This window comes from Pediculus humanus, genomic scaffold (genome assembly GCF_000006295.1).
Source record: "Pediculus humanus corporis 1103172107377 genomic scaffold, whole genome shotgun sequence".
Lineage (NCBI taxonomy): Eukaryota > Metazoa > Arthropoda > Insecta > Psocodea > Pediculidae > Pediculus > Pediculus humanus.
The window spans coordinates 46,769-58,026 of NW_002987005.1; the positions used below are offsets into that span (position 1 = coordinate 46,769).

General features: G+C 23.8%; 4 protein-coding genes across 4 annotated transcripts; 2 read left to right on the forward strand and 2 right to left on the reverse strand.

The window, feature by feature from the left end:
- Positions 1-1,610: 1,610 nt before the first annotated feature.
- Positions 1,611-2,765, forward strand: Phum_PHUM023410 (ubiquitin-conjugating enzyme E2 S, putative; the record flags this gene model as incomplete). Its single annotated transcript, XM_002422869.1, has 3 exons — positions 1,611-1,631; positions 2,005-2,146; positions 2,248-2,765. 3 exons carry the CDS (start codon positions 1,611-1,613, stop codon positions 2,763-2,765), a joined length of 681 nt encoding a protein of 226 aa, XP_002422914.1.
- Positions 2,766-5,465: 2,700 nt separating this feature from the next.
- Positions 5,466-6,839, reverse strand: Phum_PHUM023420 (THO complex subunit, putative; the record flags this gene model as incomplete). The annotated part of the gene is made up of 4 exons (XM_002422870.1): positions 5,466-5,596; positions 5,700-5,970; positions 6,100-6,246; positions 6,441-6,839. 4 exons carry the CDS (start codon positions 6,837-6,839, stop codon positions 5,466-5,468), a joined length of 948 nt encoding a protein of 315 aa, XP_002422915.1.
- A 169-nt stretch (positions 6,840-7,008) lies between these two features.
- Phum_PHUM023430 (uncharacterized protein) lies at positions 7,009-8,694 on the forward strand (the record flags this gene model as incomplete). The annotated part of the gene is made up of 3 exons (XM_002422871.1): positions 7,009-8,047; positions 8,157-8,352; positions 8,508-8,694. The coding sequence occupies 3 exons, from the start codon at positions 7,009-7,011 to the stop codon at positions 8,692-8,694; spliced, it is 1,422 nt and encodes a 473-aa protein (XP_002422916.1).
- An 807-nt stretch (positions 8,695-9,501) lies between these two features.
- Phum_PHUM023440 (uncharacterized protein) lies at positions 9,502-10,483 on the reverse strand (the record flags this gene model as incomplete). The annotated part of the gene is made up of 4 exons (XM_002422872.1): positions 9,502-9,600; positions 9,770-9,928; positions 10,003-10,209; positions 10,406-10,483. The coding sequence occupies 4 exons, from the start codon at positions 10,481-10,483 to the stop codon at positions 9,502-9,504; spliced, it is 543 nt and encodes a 180-aa protein (XP_002422917.1).
- Between the last annotated feature and the right edge of the window lie 775 nt (positions 10,484-11,258).

Consider the following 11,258-nt stretch of genomic DNA (forward strand, 5'->3'; position numbering starts at 1 on the left):
GTGTGTCATAATTTTCAATTGAATAAACCAAGCAAATTACATGTGCTCTCTGTATTTCTTCAATTAACTGTTCATCAGTTTGTTCAACATCTGCAGAGAAATTTTTTATTAACACATAATTCTATAATTCAATCAAAATTTTGAATAAAAAAGTTTTTACATACGTGAATAATCTACAATATCGGTGGGAACTTGTTCTGGGGTTACATCTGCTGGTATAGTTATTTCTTCTGCTTTTGGAGGAACATCCTCAGGGAACTCTTCACTGACTAAAGATAAAATGAGAGAAGTTTTTCCAACACCTCTCTCTCCCAAAAGTAAAATTCGAACATTTTGTTTTGTACCACTTTTTAAATGAACCATTTTTTTTTTTTCTTTTTTTTAACTGAAAAATTTATCAACAAACAACAATACATTAAATAATACATTAAATTTAGATAGAGTTAACTTATAATTAAAATATTATCATTATTTGAAAGAGACAATATGCACATATGTATATTCTTTTCAATAAATAAAATATATAAATTAATTAAATTTCAGGTCATGTAATGACTTTAAAAAATTTTAACAAACAATATAACATTAAAGTAAACCAGTTAATCAAGTCACAAATTTTAATTTAAAAATAAAATTTCATAAAAAAATAAAAATACTTTAAAATCTATGAAAAAAAAAAAAAAAAAAAGTTTCAACATTAAAAATTACAATTGAACAAAAATATTTTATGACAATTAATTTTATAAAATTTTTCAATTATTTTTAATTAAACATTATAAATAATATGATTATCAAAAATTTTATTTTTTAATTTAAAAATTAACAGAATACAAAAAAAAAAAAGATTTATTTTCGATAGAAATTTTGTTTTTATAGAAATTTAACCGAATTGAAATAAATTGAATTTTTTAAACGATTACTTGCCTAATTTTTTTTTTTTTTTTTTTTTTTGCTTCTTCTTTTTATTGAGTTTTAAAATACAAATAAAACAATTATATATTTACAAAAAAATTTTATATATGTATATAATATATTTTGAAAAATTTCAGGTTCTCGATAAAAAAAAACAATAAATTCATAAAGTGATTACAAGTGATTACAAGAAATAATTATAAGAGCAATGAATTAGAAGCAATTTAATAAAAAAAAAAAAAGTCAAAAATAAATATAATATTTTAATTTACCTTTTTACAACGGTAAAAATATAACACATAAATGTGACATATTTTAAATTATTTATTGAAATAATAAAATTCGTATATTGTCTAAACGAAAAAAAAAAATAATAATAATAATAAAACTTTATCGTAAAGCATTTTGGTCTGAACGATAGCAAAATCCTTTTCCTCTTATGATTTTTAGATATTATTGAAATTTTGATTGGTTGCCACAAATTATATATTATTCTTCGATGTTGATATTGTGAATTTTAATTTTATGTTTTAATATTTATCATTATAAAAATTATAATAATTTTATTTTAATTTTTAATGTAAAATGTCAACTATGAGTTCGGTGAGTAAAATTTTTCAAAAATTTTTTTTCATTAAGAATAACCGTTATTTAAAAGCATTGTTCTATAAATTCGTTTTATGAAAACGTTTGTTGACATGGACGTTGACCAAGCCACAGTTAGCAAATTATGTCAACACTTGCATATCAAAATTTGCAGTAATTTTTTTTTAACTTTTTTTTTTTTACCATTTTTCTTAATATTTAATTAATTATTATTATTATGATTTTTTTGTTTTAAAAAAAAAAAAATTTCTCATTTTAATTTATTTTTAATTAGTACTTGTAGACACTTTAGTCCTTGTATTTCAATTACAATGTAGTACTAATAATAATTATAAGCCTATTAATTGTTATTAAGTTTATATAAACAATTAGCCTTTGATTAATGTAAAAAATAATTTTAATTATTAATATTTTTATCATTTTATTTATAATCAAGTTTCCTTTTTCATCATTCGCACATAAATTATTATATGTTTAAAATTTTAGAATGTAGAAAACCTATCACCACAAATTATTAGAAGGGTTGCAAAAGAACTAAACGATTTGGTTAATCAGCCTCCTGAGGGAATAAAAGTAACAATAAATGAAGAAGATGTGACTGATATTCAAGCATACATAGAAGGTCCTGGTAAGTATAAATTTGTTTTTCGATTGATGAAATTAAATTTTTTTTTTTTGAATTAAAAAAGTTTTTTTTTTTTTTTTTTTTTTATGAAAATCAATTTGCAGCTGGCACACCCTATGCTGGAGGAGTTTTTAAAGTTAAGTTAGCATTAGGAAAAGATTTTCCACAAACCCCTCCGAAAGCATTTTTTTTCACAAAAATATTTCATCCGAATGTTGCAAAAAATGGAGAAATATGCGTCAATACTCTTAAAAAAGATTGGAAACCAGATTTAGGAATTAAACATATATTATTAACTGTTAAATGTTTACTTATATTTCCTAATCCAGAATCTGCATTAAATGAAGAAGCGGGAAAACTATTACTCGAACATTACAATGACTATGCACAGAGAGCGAAAATGATGACTGAAATTCATGCATTGGTAAATTATTATAATAAAATAATACAAATTCAAAAGTTTTATTTACTTTTGTATAAAATAAATAAATACATGATTGTGTTTTTTTTTTTTTTTTTTTTCAGGCACCAAAACTCATTAAAGCAGGTGTTGAAGCGACATCTTGTTCTACAAGCGAAGGCCCATCAGCGAAAAAACATGCAGGAGACAAAAAACAAGTAATAGATAAGAAAAAACTTTTAAAAGATAAAAAGAGGACATTAAAAAGACTGTGAATGTGGATTAATTTTAATTTTTTTTTTTTTTTTCTTTTTTAAATTCACAAACAATTTCAGCTTGAAATAACAAAATTTAAAACAAATTTTTTTTTTTTTTTCGATCGATTTGATGATGCTTTTCAAGTTTTTTTTTTTTTTTTTAATTTGTGTAAAGGGCGTAATGAATTATTCATTTTTTTAAATTATTGTATATTGAAATTAAAAATGTTTTCAAGTGTTAGAGCTGACATTAATATAATTTCATCACTTATTAATAAAAAAAAAAAATTTATATTGCAAAAAATGTTGCGAATAATAATAATAATAAACTTTTTTTTTTTTTTTTTACCGAGGATATTTTTCTATAATATAATTTATCATACATAGAATTTTTTTATGGAAATGGAAGAACAATTTTTAAAAATATAGATTATAGAGTTTAATTAATAAATTTTACAAAAGCTAATTCAGCTCTAACAATTTCAAAAATTAATTTTTAATTTAGTAAGAAGTATTAAAAAAAAAAAAAAACAATTTTTTTTAAAAGTTATATCGACATAAATTCTTTTTTTAATTGTCAATCACTCCCCATCTCTCTCTCTCTCTCTCTCATCCACTCACCCATCACTGCTTTTGTATTATAGTTTTTAATTTTTCAATAAATAAATGATTTTATATTCTCCCCTTTTGAATTTTTCACAACATTTTCAAATTTCTAATTGAATTATTATTATTATTATTATTATTTAAAAAAATGGGTTTTCGAATGTTATAATTCAAAATTTTAACTGTTATATCTTTTACTTTCAAATAAATATATATATATATATATATAATTATGTACAATAGTGGATGTGAACTATTTATTTGTAATTTCAACAGATGTGATAACTTTTTTTTTTAAATAAAATTGTAATTTACTGTAAATTAATATAATAATAATAATAATTGATTGCATTTAAGTTATTATTGAGGTTGTTTGATTTTAATTAGAATAATTAACAACATAAGTTACACATTGTCATTATCATCATCTTATAGTGTGTGTGTGTGTGTGTACTTAAATTTTTTATTTTTTTCTCTTCGACAAAATTTTTAATGGAATACAAATAATTAAAAAATTAATAATAATAATAATAATATAAAAAAAACTTGTATGTATTATAAAAGTGATAAAAACCTTTTTATTATAAATTCAAAATTAATTTTATTAAATTAAACATTTTTCTTTTAAAAATGGTCATTAAAATAAAAAAAATCATAACAAGTACAAAAAAAAATTTCAATCGTTATAATATTTAATAATATTCATTATTTGACAATAAATATTATTAATTCTTTATTGATGACATAAAATTATTATTATTATTATTATTTTCTCATATTTGTATTCATTTATTAAAAAAAAAAAAAAAAAAAAATTCAATTAATTTATTTATTATTATTATTATTATTATTTAAAGTGAACGAATATAATTTTTTTTTTTTGTTAATTCGAGGGCAGACAAAGAAATTAAAAGAAATATTTTTTTTATTATAAATTAAGAATGTATAATAAAAAAAAAAATTATAGGAGAATAAAATGAATTCAAATTTATAATTAATAAAAAAAAAAAAATTATTTACTTAAACATTTACTACAACATTTATTGTACTATAATTATTAATATTATTATTATTATTTTTACAATTTTTAGTAGTAGTAATTTTTTTTCTTTTGAGCCCATCAATAATGGACTTGCATAAAGTCCATTGAATTTTACAAATCGTTGTTAGTAAATAAATTTTTTTTTTTTTTTAATATATAAAACGTACATTAAATTATTCATAAATGTAGTAATCTGATAAAATCAAATTTGGAAAAAAATTTTATACACATTTTTTCCAGATATGTTACATTAACACCTCATTTAGAAAATCGAAAAAAAAAAAAAACATTTTTTTTTCTTTTCTTTTTTTCTTACAGTAAATAAATTTCACTCGATATTTTACCACAAAAAAAAAATTATAATTAATATTTGAAAGGGATGTTTATTATTCATCCCTTATGTCTATTTATAAATATTTCATAATAAATCGAATAAAAAAAATTTAATAATTTCTATCGAGTTTTATAATGTGTTTAAAATACACACACACTCTCACACACACCCCCCTTCCCCCCCCCCAAATAAGTCACAACAATGAAATTCTTATTTTTTTTGTTCAGTTAAGTTAAGTATACATCATAACTTTAATAAAAGAAATTGTTTTTTTTTTTTTAATAATAAATCTTTTTAATTAAATGCTTATAAATTATTTTTATGTAAAACATAAGACATATGTTGCTTTATGTATTGATTTTATGTCATTCACTGAAAATTATAAAAAACATTTTCATGAGGTAACATTAATTAATTAATTAATTAATTAATTATTATTAATATTATTATTATTAAATACAAAAATATTTTTTATTAAAATTTAGCGAGAGAGTAAACGCACTCTAATCAAGGATTCTTATAGACTAAAATAACCTAAATTAAAAAAAATTGATTTTTTTTCCTTCTTTTTTATTTTTTATTTTGTTTACTGCAAGAGTCAAAAAAAATTATTGTCTACTATTGATAATAAGTAATCTGTCACGAATAACACCCCATGATGAATGATTTAAAAAGTCTCTGTTTTACAACACTACACTCACAATTTTATTTTGTTTTTTGGCATAAGCATCTAACTCTGCATCTAATTCTTCTGCCGTTAATTGACGATCTTGATTTTTTGCATTTCCTCTTCCGTCACCACTTCTACGATTACCTATTTGAAGTAAAATAAATAAACAACACATTTCAATTATTAATAATTGATAAAATAAGATGCAAAAAAAATTTATTTTTGGATTGAATTATGTGGCATTTACCTCTTCCCCTTTGAAAACCTTGCCTTCCACCAGCTTTCTGAACTCTTCCTTGACGAACTCCTTGTTTGTTTCCTCCAAATGATGGAACTTCTGATGTTATTAATTGAATATTCATAGGCCTTCCATCTAAAGGTACACTATTATATTGCATCATGGCTTTGATGGCATCTTCTCGCCTAAGAAATATGACATCAGCTGTTCCCAATGATCTACCTGATCGATCATAGTGAACAGCCGCTGATTTCAATGGTCCGAATTCTGCAAATAACTCCTAGAAAAAATGTTTCCTTGGTTGTTGATTAAAAATTAGGAGTGGAGAAGACTTGGAAAACCTCCATTATTTTCACAAGTTCTGAAATATTTAAATTTAGCAATATACTAATTTAACAGAGCCGCTTACTGTAACATCTGAATCGGAAACACCAAATTCCAAATTTGAAATTAATAATTTGGCTGGGCCCATCGCGCCTTGAACTCCTCTTGGTGACCTCACCGGAGCAAAACCGTCAAACATGTCATGTTGCCACCTGCTTTCTATGTCTCCCGTCTGCAATTAATAAATAATTCAAATCTTAATTATTAACGGTAATTTTTTTAAAAATTGAAAATAAATAAATTAGGGTACACATGACAAATATGATATATAACATTAACATAGAAGAACAAATTAAAACTATAGTTATATATTATTAAAAATCACATATTTTAATATATAAAAAATCAAATATAATAAAAACTTACACCTCTACTGTAAGGAGACCTTAAATTAGCAGACCGGCGGGATCGAAGAGCTCCACCACCTACAGTGTTTCTAAGAGATCCCCTAGAACGCCGATTTCCGCCACCAAAGGCTCTGGTATTTCCTCTTCTTCTACGATTAGTGCCTCTTCCCTGTTTGGACTGCTTAATTATGTCAGCAAGACTCATATCTACTTTATCTACCATTGTGAAAAAGAAATTAAAAAGAATTAACTTAACAACGCTAAATAATTTGCAACAAAATGGACGCCTTTGAGTATTACTATGAAAAACACCGCCTTTCTTGTAGCAAATAATACATTGCGCTAAAAAAATTTGCTGTAGTTTAAATATTATTTGATAAGGTAACTCGCAAATTAAGAACATATATTTCTTTTCCATTTTAAATAAAAATTTTATAATATATATTTTTATACATATTTACATATATACATATATTTAAGAAAAAAAAACAGTTTACTTTATAATTAAATGCAATTTTAAATACTTATAAGCAATTTTGATTTTAAAAACGGATTTTCAAATACTGGGAATAAAACTTTATTAAAAAATGAGTTCCAAAAAATATTCATTGGGTATTGATATAGGAACTACGTCTGTGAAAGTTTGCATATACGATTCTGAAACAGATACAATTCTTTCTGAGCAATCAAAAGATACCCAGGCTAATGTTCCCAGCCATTTGGGATCTGAGGGTGATAAGCAAGATGTACCCAAAATAATATCAGCTCTACATAATTGTGTTTCAAGGTTGCCTAATAAACTCTTGAAACAAATTAAAATTATAGGAGTGTGTGGCCAAATGCATGGAATAATGCTTTGGTCAAATACACCGGAACATTGTTGCTGGGAGAGAACAGAATCCCCAGGAATTAATTCTGGAGTTAAATTTGAAGTTATTCGTTCAAATGTATCCAATTTATACACTTGGCAAGACACAAGATGCGACTCAAATTTTCTCAAAAAGCTTCCCGAACCCCAATCACATATTCAAATTCATACTGGATTTGGTTGTGCAACTCTCTTTTGGCTTTCTCAAAACTGTCCAGAAAAAATTTCAAAATTCAACTGCTCTGGTACAATTCAAGATTTTGCAGTTGCTTTATTGTGTAATCTGAAAAAACCCATCATGTCTTCTCAAAATGCAGCCGGATGGGGATATTTCAATACAACCACCAATTCTTGGAATAAAGAACTATTGGAAAAATCAAACTTTCCAGTTCATTTATTACCAGAAGTTGTTAAACCGACTGAGATAGCTGGAAAACTTCCAGAATGTTGGTTTGGAATTCCAATGGGTACACCTGTCGGGGCTGCTTTGGGAGATTTTCAATGTTCCGTCATAGCGAACCTAAAAAATGAAAACGAAGCCGTTTTAAATATATCAACATCCGCGCAAATAGCATACCTGAAAGAGCCATTATTTCAACCCGACCCAACTCCATTAACGCCTCCTATTACCTATTATACATATTTCAATGACAGATATTTAGCAGCAGGAGCTTCCCTGAACGGAGGAAACGTATTAGCTGCTTTTGTTAAAATGTTGCAGCAATGGACTCTAGACCTGGGATTTAGCGTCCCGCAATGTAAGTTTCAACGAAAATTATTTAGAGAATTTAAGGTTTAGCTAAGGTATAACACAATTTTATAATAAATTTAATTTTGATTGAATAAATTACATACAAAATGTTACAGCAAAAGTTTGGGAAAAAGTAACAGATTTAGGGGATAGAGATGATGCCGAGTCTACTGTTTTCGTGGTTCCAACTTTACTTGGAGAAAGACATATCCCAGAGCAAAATGCATCAGTGTCTAATTTGGATCATGGAAATTTGGGTCTTGGTCAAATTTTTAGAGCTCTGTGCAAAGGAATAATACATAACTTATTAAGGTACGTTTTTTTTTTCAAAATTTTACTTTCTACAACTTGAATGCCATGATTTGAAAAAAAAAAAAAAAACAATTGAATTTGAAGAGGATAAAACAATCATTTTAAGAGTTATATTTTAAAAAGTTATTTAAAAACTCTTTAAATGTTTCCCACAGCATGATTTCAAAAGATCAATTAGTTTCTTCGAACATAAATAAAATTATAGGAACTGGAACGGCACTCATAAGAAATAAAGTTCTGCAAAAAGAAGTTCAAATACAATATCAATTGCCAATTGAATTTATTGGGGGTCGCGATGCGTGCGTTGGTGCAGCTCTTTCAATGAATCCCCCCAAAAAATAAACTCATTTTTATCATTTTAATCCATTTAATACTCACAAATATTATTTTAAGCTAGTTAAAATACTCTAAATGCCATATATTAATAATTTTTTTGTGCCAAAGAAATAACTTCGTTAAATTCCATATCATCGAAATAGTATTAATTTAATAAATTTTAGGAAAGTTTTAGTTAAACTTTTATCACATTGTTCAGGTAAATAGATAAAAATAAATAAATTTTTAGGGAAAATAAAAACATATTACCCAGTATTTAGTTTATAATAATATATAAAATATTCGTTAAATAAATAAATATAGATTTGAAAAACATGCCTCACATTTTAGGATTATTATCTTTAGTGCTTTACCATTAGTGCTTTATCATCTACTTCTTGATGCATATCAAAAGAGTTTTAATTAAAAAAAAAAAAAAAAACTACATATTGTTAAATTCTATGAAAAATTTTTTTCTAGACGACTAAACTATAGCCTAATTAAATTTCAATAACTTTATAGTTCAACGATGACTATTTTTAATAATGTATTACCATACAAACACATCATAGTATTTAATTTTTTAGATTGTTTATTATTTTTTTTTGAGAAAAAATGTATTTTTTATTATTTTAGAAATGTCGATTAAAATTTATTTATTTATTATATTGAAATGAAATTAATATGAAATGAAATATGCATAGCAAATCAACAATTGTAGCATACTCTTAGAAATATAATAATAATTAATATATACAATTTTTTTTATTTACCTTTCTCAGTTTATGAAAGAGAAAAAAGTGCAATAATTATCATAATCGATATAGAAAATTTTTATACAATGTTAACCATTGGTACACCTTCCATAACCCCACAGCATGCTTCGGCTAAGTTTAGGATTTTTTTCGATAAGTTGAAAAAACCATTTTGTTTCTGCAAAAAAAAAAAAAAAAAAAACATAATAGTTCAAATAAATAATTGCATGAAATATATGAAAAATTGATAATAGGATAGTATTCAAGTTTATATTAAGTTCAGTATAATTTTATAAAAAGTATTTAGTTATTTAAACATAACTTGATAAGAAAAGGAAAGGTTATACCTTAATTTGTCCATTTATAACATTGAATTGATGTTCTATGGCAAATTCCCAAATATCATTTGGTGAAACTGTTGAATCTAAAAAAGTGGCATTTGGATTAACTAAACAAATTTTTTCTTTAGGAAAATTAGAATCTATCCACATTAAATTATTTGAAACCTGGGGGAAGAAAAAAAAAAAACAAACTGATATGTAACTATTTTCAACATAGCAAATAAATTTTTTTGTTTTACCTCAGTCAAGCAATTTCCCATTTCTGGTTTTAATAAAAAAACAATATAATCAACATAAAATTCTTCTGGCATGTATTCTAATACATCTGTTATAAATTTACAAGTGTGTACTTTTAAACTATACGTTCTTTTTTCTCGTTGAACTTCTCTAGTGACATATAAATTGTGTCCGATTTCTTCCAAATAAGGTTGAAATGTACAAACTAACTACAATATAAAGAAAATAATAAGAAATAAGTTAATGTCTGACATTGTTGTTTACATGGTTAAATTGGGTTATGTTATCATATTAAAATAATAACATTAAAAAAAAAAAACGTTTATTTCGATCAAATGAAAAAAAAAATAAAAGAAAAGAAAACTTTTATTATAGGATTAAAAAATTTTCTTCAGTATTATTTACAAGAACATTTAATGTGCCATCCGTAGTTAAAGCTTTAGAAAAATAATTTAAACGCTTTTCACCAATGTATCCCGCCATTTTATTAAAAAAAAAACCGTTAAAAGCAACAACTCGAATGTAATGTTTTTTTTGTTTTTTTGTTTACTCTATGACTTTTTACGACCACGACAAAAGCGTGTGCTTCCAGAAAAAAATTAAAGTTTTTATAGTTTTCATTTTATTTTATTTTTTTAAACATCTAAACATTTTCAACTTCAAAAATATACATAAGTATTTTGTTTTTAACATTTTTAATTTTTAATTACGATATTTAAAAAATATTTCTCGTAAAAATAATTAGCAAAAATTACATAATTGTTTATAAGATTATTATTATTTTTTTTATTAATTATCATCGTAAAGGAGGAATTTATACGTTAACAAAAGAAAGTCTGGTCTTAAAAAAAAAAAGAAATTATACACGATTTAGATAAAACATGTTTTTTTTTTTTTTTTTTACGTAATCATTACCGTAGAAACCGGAAAAACAATGACATAATTGTATATATATATGTATAATTGGCGGTGTACTTCCGGTTTATGTAGATACAAACCTACCTAACTAAGGAAGGTGCTTTATTATTTTTTTTTCCTCTCTAATATTCAAAGTAATAACTGACAGTATTAATAATAATAATAATAATAATAAAAAAGAAATATAAAAACTAAAGAGTAATAAAAATTATAAAAATTAAATTAATTATTTTCAATTTCTTTTTTTTTTAAATTTTAATTTAAGAAAATTAATATAATAATAATTAATTGGAAAAAAAAAAAATTATTAATATAAATAATAAATTGCAAGTAATAAATC